This window comes from Odocoileus virginianus, chromosome 28, assembly GCF_023699985.2.
Source record: "Odocoileus virginianus isolate 20LAN1187 ecotype Illinois chromosome 28, Ovbor_1.2, whole genome shotgun sequence".
NCBI lineage: Eukaryota > Metazoa > Chordata > Mammalia > Artiodactyla > Cervidae > Odocoileus > Odocoileus virginianus.
Genome location: NC_069701.1, coordinates 37,130,293 through 37,145,205, shown reverse-complemented (window position 1 = coordinate 37,145,205; position 14,913 = coordinate 37,130,293). Strand labels below are relative to the sequence as shown.

General features: G+C 51.4%; 1 protein-coding gene across 1 annotated transcript; it reads right to left on the bottom strand.

The window, feature by feature from the left end:
* Positions 1–3,872: 3,872 nt before the first annotated feature.
* ARL2 (ARF like GTPase 2) lies at positions 3,873–11,309 on the bottom strand. Its single transcript, XM_020891799.2, has 5 exons — positions 11,185–11,309; positions 7,522–7,632; positions 7,271–7,433; positions 5,182–5,262; positions 3,873–4,341 (listed from the first exon to the last, which is right to left on the bottom strand). Exons 1-5 carry the CDS (start codon positions 11,247–11,249, stop codon positions 4,207–4,209), a joined length of 555 nt encoding a protein of 184 aa, XP_020747458.1. The 5' UTR covers positions 11,250–11,309; the 3' UTR covers positions 3,873–4,206.
* Positions 11,310–14,913: the final 3,604 nt, after the last annotated feature.

Below are 14,913 nucleotides of genomic sequence, written 5' to 3'. Positions count from 1 at the left end.
TCATCACATATCGCCAAATGACTTCTTTGCTTTCCAATTCCCTTCTTTCATCCATTCCCCCAAATTTTATTGTGTTCAATATGTGCCAGACTGGCAAATTATTTCCCTGTCTCCTTCCCTAGGATTCGCTAAATTCACGTTTTCTGTAAGGGTAGGGGAACATAAAGAACTCCAGAGAAGTACAGTGGTGACATGGGTTCTGAAGTCACAAGCCTTACTAACTACAAGAGTTTCCCTTAACTACTCCAGCAACAGCTTCTCAACTCTAGAATGGGGATGTTGATATAGAATCTACTGCAGTGGATATTTCTCTTTTTCCTTTGTGGGTCTGTCCACCATTCACCCCTGCCTCTGTTAGCACCATAGCACCAGATCTTTGGAGGTAGTTCGCTAGTATGTACAGCCCTTCAGCCTCTTAGCTCAGAATCCAAAGGTCCCAGCTCCTTTCCTTGCCCCAGGCTCCAACTGGGGTCAGGGACTCCCTCCTGAAAGCCTTGACTCTTGAGTGAGGGACAGGCACAGTGCCTGGTGAGGGGACAACGTTGTTCCTAGAGTACAGCGTCGGCTGTGGGTTTGGCTGCCCAACCTTTGGAGCTGTTCAGTCTCCATCGAGATGCCCTGAGTTCCCAGTATCTGTCCAAAAAAGGTTCTTTCTGCTGAAGGCAGTGATCTGTGTCTGGACAGTGCACCCAGGACCCTGACTAATCCCACCACCACCAGGCTGTGAAGCCTGGAGTAACACGGGCGGCCACTCTTCTTACTGGAACTCAGAGGAGTGGGTGCTATAACTTCAGAAACAAAGCAAACTCCCAAAACAGAGTCTTGGGATCGTGGAAACAGGGTAGTTCATCCGGAGGTGTTTGTGAGGGGTCTGGGATGGGGTTGTGTCCCCTCTCACAGCATACACAGGGCTCCTCTGAAGACCCCTTTCTTGGTTAGGAAGACCCCTGGAGAAGGGAATGGCTCCCCACTCCAGTATTCTTGCCTCAAGAATCCCATGGACAGAAGAGCCTGGTGGGCTACAGTCCATAGGGTTGCAAAGAGTCAAGACAGGATTGAGCGATTAACAGACACACACACACCTGGTTTTCAGAATTCTCTTGGCAGGGCCCTGGCTTCAAGTCCCCTTCTTTCCCATCATTCCCTCCCCTCCCTTGCCCGGCAGCTCCCCATTCTCCCATTTCTGCCCTCTTTATCCATCTAAGACCGTTCCCATCTAGGTCAGCTTAGCCCCTGGTCTTTCTCCTTCCATAGGAGTTCCGTCACTGGTAGAAGTGAACAGAAGAGCCTTCTCAGAAGGCAGGGGAGAAGGAAAAGCTGCAAATGCACAGGGGAAGGGGGTCTGCTCCCCACATTCCCACCTGGTCAGCTTGACCACATGATGCAGACTTTCTGCCACAGCTCATCCTCCACATTCAGAGGACTTGTGATGACTGTAACCTTGTTATTTTTCTTATTTGTCTCTGGACTTCCCTGATGGCTCAGATGGTAAAGAATCTGCCCGAAATGTGGGAGACCAGGTTTGATCCTTGGTCAGCAAGATCCTCTGGAGAAGGGCATGGCAACCCATGCCCTCCAGTATTCTTGCCTGGAAAATATTTGTCATTAACCATGAACAGTTAACCTTCACCTTTGAATGAAAGGATGCTTCTTACTAAGGGCCCCTAGGAGGGCTTGAACACTGGGTTGACTCACCCAGATCAGTGGATGTCTGAATTCACATTGATTGGATCTGCCTGAACTCCTACTGGTTCAAATAAAGATAATTATAGCTGACCTATAGTGCATATGACACATAAGACACCCCACCCATCTGATTCTCCTCCCAACTCTAGGAAGTAGGTGACACTATCTTTAACCCAGGTGGGGACCCCGAGGCACAGACAGGTTAAGCAACTTGCTCTTCATCAATGAGTGGCAGAGCCAGGGTTCAGCTCTGGAGAATGGGTATGTCTGCTCACCATAGGGATGGGAGCATGGGACATGGTGTCTATCTTGCACAGAAGACACGGCAGGTAGTTCTCAATTTCTATGGTGACGGACAGTTTATACTCTTAAAAAAAGTACTTATTTTCTTATTTTATTTGGCTGCGTCTTCATTTGTCATGTGGGGCTGTCATCGAGGCGCGAGGGCTCAGTAGTTACAGCACCTGGGCTTAGTCACCTCACAGCATGTGAGATCTTAGTTCCCCAACCAGGGATCGAACCCCCGTCCCAGGAAGGCAGATTCTTAACCTTACTGGACCACCAGGGGTGTCCCTGTTGTCCACCCAAAATCCATTTCTCTTCTTCCATCCTAACAGAGCCCAGATTTGGGTAGGCCTCCACCCTCCAGGGAGGGCTCTTAATGCCAGTTCAGCAGTGAATCTGTGTCTCTTCCTCACCTGTCCCTTAGGAAAACTCACCTTCTCTCATAAACATGTTATGCCAAATTCCATCTGGCACTGGAATTCTGAGCAGAGAAACGAAAACGAAATGGTGAGCAGGGTGTAGTGGCTCAGTGTGCTGGGTTCAAATCCCAGCCCCTCTACTTCCTAGCTGGCTGGTTTGAGTAAGTCACATGACCTCCTGGAGGCTTTGTTCCAACATAAATGGGGACATATATGGTTGGGCTTATAATTCAGTGTGATGTAAGTGAGAAGTGCTTCAAACAGAGCCCTGCAGAATAAGTCCCCACTGGAAGGACTACAAGCAGGGCACCCTGTACAAATATCCACTTATCCTGCCACCAGGATGGGGGCCCCGGGGTCCCCCCGGTTCCTTCCCATCCTTTCCCACCCTGGCCCCTGCCTCAAAGAGAGCCCGTTAGTCTTCAGGAAAGTTCCCTTCCCAGCCCTGCTCTTGGTTAGCTAACCGGCCTGATGTCTGTCAAGGAGTGTTTGACGGGAGGATTCCTACATGCTGTTTCTCATAAATCCTCTGTTCCTTATCAGCTTCTGCCAGAAGTAAGTAGAACTGCATGCAGCTCTCAGGACTGAGGTCATTGTGTGAGACGGGCTTGGGTCTCCTTTAGTAAAACATTTTCTTTAAGACAAAACTGCTTAGTCCCCTTCCCCTTTCTTGAGATATGGATTGTCTCCTGAACTTGTGACCATTATTATCCTTTGTTCCCTTGGTAATGGTTACTGTACGTTTGGTTTTCTGATCTTTATCATTATCAAAAGAAATTTCTTGTACTACAGCCTATATATACTCACAGAAAAATCATTAAAGCACCTTTGCTCCATCAGAGCTTGGGTCCCCGTGTCTTTCTTTCTCTCTCCCTCTCCCTCCGGCTCTCTCTTTCACTTTCTTATCATTGACTCCGGACCGCCAGGTCCCGGTCCATTAAAGGACCTCAACAGATGTCTGCGTCCTCCTACACCCGAGTCATCACCCCTCCCTCATTTCCAAGAGCCCTTGCTCTTCAGGCCTCGTCCTGTGAGCCCCTCTAGTTGAACCAGCGCCGCCTCACACAGCCGCGCAGGTTGCCCACTGCACACGGATTCCTGGCTGCAGTGGGGGGCTGGGGCTGAGGCTCAGCCCATGTTCCGTTCGCCACGCCGAAAGCCCTGACATGGGGGTGCCTTCCTCTTTCTCATTCATACCTCTGAGGGTAGCAGTTGCTCCAGTAAACTGTCCCTCCCCTTCCCCTGGCCAGAAAACTTCTACTCGTCCTTGACTCGGCTTTCACGTCATCTCTGGGCAGCCCACCTGAACTCTTCCGTATGAATGCCAATGCCCTGTCCCGTGCTTCTGTAATTCTCTGCCACTCCCTTGACACAGCGACAGTTGATCCTCTGACTGAAATGATGTCTTTTTGGTCCCCCACTGGGCTGCGGGCTCTAGGCAGTCTGCAGGGCTGTAGAATCAACAAATGACTCAGCCAGGAATGGGAGCGGGGAACGATTTATTCTCACAGCGGAGCAAATGATGAGGCCCACAGCCTCGACAGCAGCAGAGGCACCCCCCTCCCAGCCGCAGCCCTCTCCTCCTGGCCCCGCAGCTGCAGGTGGGCCGGGTCAGGAGCCAGGGGCAAAGCCAGGCGGACAGGCCTCCCGCCTTGGGAGCCGGCTGGCCACAGAGCAGCAGTGGGCGGCAGGAGCAGCAGCAGGGCACGGAGGGGGGCGGGGGCTGTTAGTTGGGCTGGCGGACTCCCACCCTTCCCGGGGCGGGGGGTGGGGGGCGCCTGGACTGTGAGCTGGGCGTGGGGGCGTCAGGAGCGGCTCAGTCGGCCATGAAGATGCGGCTAGAGATGTCATCCAGGAGCCAGTCGATGCCAGGCAGCAGGTTCTCCCCGGTGACGGCGCTGCAGCCCTGGATGCACCAGTGATGGCTGCGGATGGAGTCCAGCTCCAGGGCCTGGGAGGGCGGAAGGTGACGGTGGGCCCCAGGGACCACAGGCCCCGCCCGCCCTCTGCCCCTTCCTCCCCCTGGCCCAGGGGAGATCCAAGCCCCATCATGGGCCTGCTTTGGGAAGCCTCCCCTGGGCCCTGGTAAAGATCTGCGGCCTCCCAGGGCACCTGGGCTCTGTCACCGCCATGCCAGCACTACCCCCTTATAATAGGATGGCAACAAGGGCTCCTGACATTGTGCTACGGGCCCTACAAATGTCCTCTTATCCATTCGCCCCCATGGCCCCTTAAGCCAGGGATAGTGTTTGCCATTTTACGTCAGAGAGGTTAAGCAGCCCGTCTAAGGTCACACGGCTGATCAGTGGCAGAACCTAGATTCTAATCCCACTCTTTCTCATTCTGGTATTCAAGTTCCAGAGTAAGAGTTAAGATGTAACCTGAGGTAGCGTAGGCTTGGGTTTAAACCCTGGCTTGTCTGCTTCCTGGCTGTGTGACCTTGGGTGAGTTACCTAATCTCTCTAAGCCTCCTTCACCATCTGTAGAATGATGATAATGGTTCCTAACTCAGGAGGTTGCTGTGAGAACTGAATAAATTAATCCATGCAAAGAGCCTAGCACAGAGAAAGCACCCACTGCATGTTGGCTATTGTTATCCTGGGGATAATCTACTTGCAGGTCTGCCATCCCCCAGGCTGTGGAGTACAACTCTTGTCTTGTATCACTGAATCTCCAGTACCCTGAATAGGTCCTGCCACACAATAGGGGCTAATAAATGCTTTCTAAATAAATTAGTAAAGAATCACATGCCCCTGTTCCTCTGTGAGCCTGTGCCAAGGCCTGGACTCACCTCGCGGATGGCGTTAGAGGACAGTGCTCCGGGCAGGTCTTGCTTGTTGGCAAAGATGAGGAGGGTCGCTCCGGCCAGGCGCTGGGGAAGAGAAACAAGACGGTTAGGGGAGGCGGGGTGGAGGCTCAGAGGGTAGCCCGGCCCCTGCGCTAGTCAGCCAGAGCAGCTGGGGTCAGAGATCAGTCTGGAAGATTAGAGCAAGGTCCCATGGTGACTACAAAGACACAAGTAGGGTGGGCAGTGTGAACACGGACTTCCTGTCCAGCCATTATGAGCTGGAGGGAGCCGTGGGCTGGGCTGAGACCTTGGTTCCAGCACAGTCACACCCAGTGGGCATCTCTCTGCACCGTGCATCAGATTCCTCTTCTATAAATGGGAGGGGATGATGGACAAGGGGAGGGGGTGACGGACTAGGGGAGCGGGTGATGGACAAGGGGAGCAGTTGATGGACAAGGGGAGCGGGTGATGGACAAGGGGAGGGGGAGATGGACTAGGGGAGCGGGTGATGGACAAGGGGAGGGGGAGATGGACTAGGGGAGCGGGTGACGGACAAGGGGAGGGGGTGACGGACTAGGGGAGCGGGTGATGGACAAGGGGAGGGGGTGACGGACTAGGGGAGCGGGTGATGGACAAGGGGAGCAGTTGATGGACAAGGGGAGCGGGTGATGGACAAGGGGAGGGGGAGATGGACTAGGGGAGCGGGTGATGGACAAGGGGAGCGGGTGATGGACAAGGGGAGGGGGAGATGGACTAGGGGAGCGGGTGATGGACAACGGGAGGGGGTGACGGACTAGGGGAGCGGGTGATGGACAAGGGGAGGGGGTGACGGACTAGGGGAGCGGGTGACGGACAAGGGGAGCAGTTGATGGACAAGGGGAGCGGGTGATGGACAAGGGGAGGGGGAGATGGACTAGGGGAGCGGGTGATGGACAAGGGGAGCAGTTGATGGACAAGATGATCCCCAAGCCTCTGCTTTTCTATTGCTCTGACCTGATGACCTGCCATCAAAAAGAACATGACTATCCCAGGGGCTGTGGGGGCTGTGGGCAATGAGCTTCCCCTCCTCCAAGTTCATACAGTCCCCTAACTGTCCCACTATCCTGACAGGCCTCCCTCTCTGCCTGTGATTCCAGTTATTTCCTTCTGTGTGTTTGTGACTGGGAGTCCATCCATGTGGATGGTGGCTCTAGCCCTTAAAAAGGGACTTGAGGTGCCAGGCCAGGGCTGAGCATTCAACAGCCAGGATCTCAGTGGACCTGCTCGACCGCTGCTTAGGCCTGTTGTCCCTGAATAATTATTAACAACTCCCTCTTTAACTCTCAAAAGTGTCCTGATTTTCAGCTAAATGCAGTGGAGTAACCTGGATTAAACCCTGGAACAGAGAAAGGACATTAGTGGAAAAACTGGTGCAATCCAAACAAAACCTATAGTTCGGTTAACAGTAACTTGTTAATTTCTTATTAAATAGTTTTAACAAATGTTTGGCACTTCTGTAAGATGTTCACATTACGGGAAACCAGGTGAAAGATACATGGGTAATTTTTCACTATCTTTGCAACTTTTCTATAAATCTACAATTTTATTTAAAGAAGAGTATTTTGGCCCAGACAGTACATTTTAAGATCACTGTAACTATTAATATAATGCCCATCTGAGAGATGCAGTGGCGATTCAGAGAAACTAAGTGTCTTGCCTGAGGTCACTAACCAAACAGTCCAACCCCTGAGCCAGGCTCCACTGCCTGCCAAAGCTTCACAGACCAGCCTCAAGTCACCCTCCCCAAAGCCTGACTCACGGTGCAGAAGCTGAAGCTCAGGGTGGTGAAGCAGTGATACTGCAGAGACATGGACCCACATCTCAGTCCACATGGACCCGTGCTCTGCTCACGGCACTGTGAGCCTCCCTGGGGCGGGTGTACAGATCATCTCTGCCTCCCCAGGGGTGCTGGACACATGGTGAGGGCTGGGTGAAGGAACAGACCCCACCTGAGTGTCCTCCTGGGATAATGGACCCCGCAGACGATCGGCTGAGGGTGGTGTTCACACACCCACACAGGTGCACAATGCACTGCGGGGAGCCCCCTGCCCACCTCCTCCACCAACAGGTTCTGGAGCTCCCGCTGGCAGTCCTGCATGCGCTGGCGGTCGGCGCTGTCCACCACCCAGATGAGGCCGTCGGTGCTCTCAAAGTAGTTCCGCCAGTAGGACCGCAGAGACTTCTGGCCGCCCACATCCCAAATGTTCAGCTTGAATCTGGACAGGGAAGGGGGGGCTATAGGGTCAGTCTGGCTTCCACCTGCCCTCCACCTGCCCCGTGTTGGGCAGGCCTGCCCTCGCTTACCCTCGGTGCTCCAAGGTCTTGATGTTGAAACCCAGTGTGGGGGAGATGGTGTCGATGTCTTCACCGTTGAACTTCTTGAGGATGGTTGTCTTGCCGGCATTGTCCAGGCCCCTGGGGGCGTGCCAGGTTAAGGAGAAGTCCCCAGGCTCTGTGGGCTGGTGACACCATCCCAGGGCCCCTCTCTGACCACATATCAAAGTATGTTGAGTACCTGCCTGACCTACACGATAAATGTGAAAATATATTATCTTATGACCAGATGCTCTTAATTCATCCCACAACATATACTGTTGGCCAGGTTACCCTGGTTGCTCAGTGGTAAAGATTCCACCTGCCAATGCCGGAAACTCGAGTTCAACCCCGGGTCTGGGAAGATTCCACACACCAAGGAGCAACTAAGCCTGTGCATGACTACTGGGCCTGTGCTCTAGAGACCAGGAGCTGCAACCACTGAAACTCATGGGCCCTAGAGCCCCTGCTTCACAAGAGAAGCCGCCACCATGAGAAGCCTGCCAAGAGAGTAGCCCCCACTCACTGCAATTAGAGAAAAGCCTGTGTGGCAATGAAGACCCAGCACAGGCAAATAATAAAAAATAAGGGGGCGGGAGGACCTCTCTCTTTGTCCCTGATCCCTGGTGGCTGATTGCTCCCCTCATCACCCCCCACCCCAGCTCCATCATCCTGTTTCCTTCTCCACTGAACCATTCTCATCAGCTGATGAGCAGACGTCTCTCCCACCAAGAAGGGGCAAACACCACCCTCTCTTGACCCCTCTCCCCCTGACTTTTTCCTTCATTTCCTTCCCTTTATAGCAAATCTCAGAACTGGTGTCCATACTCACCCTCTCCAGTTTCTTCCTCCTGCTCCTCTGTGAACCCATAAGACCTTTGCTCCCACTGCTTCCCCGAAACTGCTCTGGCCAAGGTCAGTCCTTAGAGACGCCTTGTTCTCCACTGACCGGGTAGTCCTCAGCCCTCTTCCTCCTGCTCCTGGCCAGCCCCCTCCTCCACTCCGGACACAGCCTTACCTGGCTCTCCTCCTGATTTCCCTGGTCACCATTCCTCATCACCCTGACCTTTTGATCTGAGTTCGGCCCCTAGGTTCTCTTCCCTGTCCACACACACTCCCTCAGTGGGTCTCATCCAGGATCATGGCTTCAAATACCATCTTTATGCTGATGACTCCCAAATTCAAACGTCCCACCCGGCTGCGCCCCTAGACATTGGTCTTTATATCCAGCTGCCCAGGTGACATTTCTAGGATGTTGCAGCGGCATCTTACAGGGCCCAATCTGAGCTCTCATCTTCCCCCTGAATGTGTTCCCCATCCCCTTCTATAATACCTGTCAGCAAGTGGCTCCTCATTCATCCTATTGCTAGGAGCCATGCTTGATGACACCATTCTTCTTCTAACGCTCATGGCCAATCCCGCAGCAATTGCTGCTGGTCTTACTATCAAGATTTAAATCAACATCCATCACTGCTTCCATCCTGATCCAAGCTACCATCCTACTGTACCTGTGTTACTGCAGTGGCCTAACCAGTCTCAGCTCCCGCTTCCTCTCTGCGCTTCTCATTAAAGGAAACGTCCCCTACTGTATAGAACAGGGAACTCTACTCAATATTCTGTAATAACCTATTTGGGAAAAGAACCTGAAAAAGAATCAGTTCAGTTGCTCAGTCGTGTCGGACTCTTTGTGACCCCATGGACTGCAGCACACCAGGCTTCCCTGTCCATCACCAACTCCTGGAACTTACTCAAACTCATGTCCATCCAGTCAGTGATGCCATCCAACCATCTCAAAAAATGGATGGAAAAAGAATATATATATGTGTGTGTGTGCACTCTGCTCTACACCTGAAACCAACACAATATTGTAAATTAACAATGTGCATGTGTGTGCTTAGTAACGTCTGACTCTTTGCAACCCTATGAACTGTAGCCCGCCAGGCTCCTCTCTCCATAGGATTTCCCAGGCAAAGATACTGGAAGGGGTTGCCATTTCCTACCCCAGGGGATCTTCCCACCCAGGGACTGAACACCTGTCCCTTTTGTCTCCTGCACTGACAGGCAGATTCTTTACCACTTGCGCTACCTGGGAAGCCCAAAAATCAACGGCAAAATAAATTAAGATTTTTAATTTTTTAATTTAATGCAAAATAAAAATAAAATTAAAAAAATAATAAAAAATATGGGACTTCCCTGGTGATCTAGTGGTTAAGACTTTATCTTCCAATTCAGGGGCTGTTGGTTCAATCCCTAGTCAGGGAGCTATGATCCCACAGGACTAAGAGCCAAAAAAGAAACAACACAAAACACAAGCAATATTGTAACCAATTCAATAAAGACTTTAAAAATGGTCCTCGTTAAAACACACACACACACACACAAATTAATAAATAAACAGAGGAAAAGTTCAGAACTAAAAGGCCCCACCTGAAATACCTCCTCCAACTGACCTAGTCTTCCAGTGTTCTCGCTCCCTCAGGTCACACTTCCCTGCTTGACAGTCCTTTGGACACACCAGTCGGCTTCCTCCTCGGAGACCTTTACACTTGCTCCCTTTGCTTAAACAGTCTTCCCCAGATCTCCACATAATTCATCCCTCACCTGTCTAGATTCAACTGTCACTTTCTCAGTATGGTCTTCTTTGACCACCGTATTTATGCAGGATTATTCTCTGTAAGTGCTATATATTTTACTTATTAACTTTGCTAACATCTTTCTTCCCTCAGTATCACACAAAATGTCCGAAGGTGGGATTTTTGTTTGTTTTGCTGTTTTCCCTAGCCGCCCAGGACAGAACCTGGCACATAACAGGCGCTCAATAAATGTTTACTGGATGAGTGAATTCTCTGTGCCTGTCTCAGGGTTCTTAAAAACAGACATGATGCAAATATTACTAAGTTATTTGTGCACATAAATGTCTCCTCTCTGCTGGGGGTGAGGCCGGCCCAGCTCTTGGATCTCAGCTTGCTCCCCACCCCGCCCCAGCCTGGCACGGAGAAGGGGGAACGGATGTAGTTGCCTGGGAGCGAGACTCAGAAAGTCTGCAAGGCCCTCGGGCCTACAAGCAGTCAACCGCGGGGATACCGACTGGCCGTGAGACAGCAAAGCGATGGACAGTCGGACCCACACAAACCAAGCGACCCGCAGACGGCGCCCCACCCCCCCCCCCCCAACCCCGCCAACCGCGCCAACCCCGCCCTCTACTGGGAGAGAAGGGCGGGGCCCGCACTCCCCCGAGAGGCCAACCCTGAGGGCGGGGCCGAGGCCTGGCACCCTCCAACTGGGGGAGGAGGCGCCCAGGGCGGGGGAGGACGGCGGCCCCACGCTCGGGAGGACCAGCGGTAGCGTTCGAGTCACCAGCCCCGCCTCCCCCTACACTGGGACACCTGGTCCGGCCGCCGCGCCGTGACGCCCAAACCTTGGAAACGAAGGCCCCCCCCCCCGCCTCGAGCCGGTGGTACGGCCTCCTCCCGGCTCCCCCCCCCCACCAAAAGCGATGGTAGGGCCCACGAGCGTGACGCACAATTGGCAGTTGGTACAGGCCGGCCGGCCGCACACGCAGCGCCCGGTAGGGGGCGCCTGACACTGCCCGCCCGGCGGGGGCCCCCAACCCCATCCCCCCGCTACCCTCGGCTCCGGCGTCAGGAAGGATACAGCATGAGCAGTCGCAGCTCCCGCTCTTTCTGCTTCATCTTCTTCAGTATGGTCAGAAGCCCCATGTCCCGGTAGCCCCCTCCCGGCCGCCGTTTCTTCGTATCCCGGGACCCCTTTCCCTGCTCCTATTGGCTGTCACGCCCACGGACAGCACAGCCTATTGGCTGGCTCTTCGATTGGTCCCGCCCTCACTCCCACGTGACCGCGAAGGCGCCGGGAGGTGCTGGGATGCACAATCTTTCTAGCCTGTCGGGGGGGCGCTTCTGCTTGGCCACTCGCGTTAACTCTTCGCATCCCCAGCTCTTGGGTGAGCAGAGCACCGCGCTTCCAGGACCCCACGCCATACTGGAACGGAAACCTGAAGTTCCGCTGCTGTGTCTTAGGTGCAGAGGGAGTAAGAGTTCTGGAGTCAGAACCGAGAGCCCCAAGGCCGTTGACGTCATCCTGGGGCCACCGTAGGGCTTTGTTCCGCGGAAACAGGATCCAGATCCTACTGTCTTGGGCCTTGAAAGGCGTCATCCTAAATCTGCCAGTGTTAGGGCTTCCCCTCATTCCCTGGCTTCCGAAATCAATCGTAGAGGGTAGACGGACAGGATGAAAATGCCCCTGAAGAAATGTGTAGGGCTGACAGTGGGTTGTTCCAGTTACAAGGTAGAGAGCCCCTGTCATCTAGAGGTCATTGGACAGACTCACACAAAGAACTGTTCCGCCCAAGATGCCCATTGTTTCTCTATTGAGAAGCTCCATTTTTCATTTTGCCAATAAGAAAATTGATGCTCACGTGTGCTTAGCATAACTGACATGTAGTAGGTGCTCAATAAATATTTGTAGTTTAATGAATGACTTTGTCCGAGAGTTTGGTTCTTTACGTTAGTGCTCAAGTCCAGAATAAGTGAGGAAGCCGAGGCCAGGGACTCCACAGATTGGAAACTCAGAAGGATGAGCTTGGGATTTCACTTGGTAGTCCAGTGGTTAAGACTCCCTGCTTCCACTGCAGGGGGCAGGGGTTCTATTCCTGGTCTGGCAACTAAGATCCAGCATGCCACTCAGTGCCCCCCTCCAAAAAAAAAAAGAAAGGTGAGCCTTGGACTTCCCTAGAGATCAGATGGTTAAAACTTCTTCCATTGCACAGGGTGCTGGTTCAATCTCTAATGGGGGAACTGAGATCCCTCCTGCTGTGCCAGGAGGCCAAAAAATAAAATAAAAAATGAAGAGTGAGGCTTAGTGTCTTTGTTTTGAGCCCTTCCCAAGGGAACTATAGGGTGAATGTGAGTAGGCAGTGGAAGAAGCTGTGTCTCATGATTGGTAAAGAACAGCGAAGCACTAGCTGAAAAGAATGGCTAATTGCTGTGACATTTTATAAAGCATCCACATTTCCTACTTTATCTTCCCTGCAATCCTAAGAGATTTATTTCCTTTTTGTAGATGTGATAGTGGAGTCCCCAGAGTTTAAGGAACTTGGGCAGCAATTTAAACTAGTGGTGGGCAGTACAGAGTGTGGTTTCTTTGGGTTCCTCCATGATGTTTGTCTATAGAGGGAGAGGTCTGGGGTGAGCTGGAACTTCCCATCTTGCAGAAGAAGGCTGTAGAGAGATGAGGGCTGCACAGAAAGGGGTGCCTGGTGGGGCCCCCGCGGTCAGCCCCACTTGCTCTCTACCAAGTGCACCAAAGGAAAACAGTGACAGTAATTTTTCTTCAAAGGCTTTAAAATACAGCTAAGACCACAGTGTGTTTCCATCCCGCCTCCCTGAGTCTACGCTACGGAAATTCTACCACCAGCACATGAACATTTATGACAAGGATGTTCACTTTGGCATGGTTTGGAACAGCAAGTAATTGGAAAAAATCTAAGAGTCTCCAGTGGACATCAGTTAACCTAAGTTGGGGTAATCATGTGTGCTGGTTTCTATTAAACCTTTGAGAAAGGTGTAGTATTGGGTTGGCCAAAAAGTTTGTTCAGGTTTTTTCATACGATGTTACAAAAACCCGAATGACCATTTTGGCCAACCCAATACCTGCATGGAAAGATGTGCATGCCATATTAAGTGAAAAAAATGAATTTCAGGCCCATTTTAATTTTTAAAATGACAATAGCCCCTAAACAATGTTGTTTTCAAACTATGGGATACTAAGTAACCCACTAAGTAGATTGTAGAGTTACTTTAGTGTCACAAATAAATTGGACCATATGCAGTTGCCCGTATTTGACCATTTGGGCCACACAGGTACCGGTGTCATATAGCTCGGCCAGGTAGCATTAGCAAAAATTAAATGGAATGAACAAAACAGAAAACATTTCTGGGATTTCCCTGGTGGTCCAGTGGCTAAGTCTCCTTGCTCCCAATGCAGGGGGCCTGGGTTTGATCCCTGGTCAGAGATCCCATACGCTGCAACAAAAAATTGAAGTTCCCATGTGCTGCAACCAAGATCTTGCACAGCCAAATAAAGAAAGAAAACATTGCTGCCTGTGCCCTTGAAGAGAAGGTAAGTGGTATTTGTTAGCATGCTTATTTCTGATATTTATATCAGATTCTGATTTATATCAGAATATATGTACTCACAAGGTCATAGTCACAGAAGTTTGAAAATTGCTGCACCTCAACTGTTAACTCTGGAGCAGGTTTGAGGGGTTTCCCTGGTAGCTCAGAGGTAAAAGCGTTTGCCTGCAATGCGGGAGACCTGGGTTTGATCCCTAGGTCGGGAAGATCCTCTGGAGAAGGAAATGGCAACCCACTCCAGTATTCGTGCCTGGAGAATCCCACGAACAGAAGAGCCTGGTGGGCTACAGTCCATGGGGTCACAAAGAGTCGAACATGACTGAGCGACTTCACTTTTTTTGACTTTCTTTCTTAAAATTATTACTGTAAGCACTTCTGGGTGGTTTTACTCCACTACTACTGTTGTTGTTATTAAGACAGTAAGTCGTGCCCGACTCTTTGTGACCCCTTGGACTACAGCATGCCAGACTCCTCTCTCCCCCTCTGTCTCCCAGAGTTTGCTCAGATTCATGTCCACTGAGTCAGTGATGCTATCTAACCATCTCATCCTTTTCCACCCCCTTCTCCTTTTGCCTTCAAACTTTCCCAGCATCAGGGTCTTTTCCAGAGAGTCAGCTCTTTACATCAGGTGGCCAAAGGATGTAAGTGTCAGCTTTAGCAACAGTCCTTCCAATGAATATTCAGGACTGATTTCCTTTAGGATTGACTGGTTTGATCTCCTTGTGGTCCAAGGGATTCTCAAGAGTCTTCTCCACACCACAGTTCAAAAGCATCATTTCTTCAGTGCTCAGCCTTCTTTATGAGTCCAACTCTCACATCCAGACATGACTACTGGAAAAACCATAGCTTTGGCTATACAGACCTTTGCCAGCAAAATGATGTATCTACTTTTTAGTATGCTGTCTAGGTTTGTCTTGTTATAGTAGTTGAAATCCTTGTATAAATGTCAGGCTTTATAGCCCTATCCTGTCCAAGCTGTTGTTGAAGCTCCCCTGGGGCTGGAGTAGTAGAATTTCAATGGACACCTGTTTGAGAAAAAACCTCATAGCTCAATGAAACATTAGGAGACCAGGGGGTAACTGTATTGAACTTTTGAATAGTAATTGCTAGTAGCTAGAAGTCAGGGGTTAGAGACTTGGGGTGGAGGGGCTTTTAAAAACCTGTTAGGGGCCTGCATGCATGCTAAATCACTTCAGTCATGTCCAACTCTTTGTGACCCCATGGACTGTAG

Coding starts and splice junctions, on each gene's coding strand:
- ARL2 (XM_020891799.2), bottom strand. CDS start 11,249: ATGGGGCTTCTGACCATACTGAAGAAGATGAAGCAGAAAGAGCGGGAG. Junction 5,263..7,270: donor AGAACCTGTTGGTGGAGGAG/GTGGGCAGGGGG, acceptor TCTCTTCCCCAG/CGCCTGGCCGGAGCGACCCT. Junction 4,342..5,181: donor CCTCTAACGCCATCCGCGAG/GTGAGTCCAGGC, acceptor CCGCCCTCCCAG/GCCCTGGAGCTGGACTCCAT.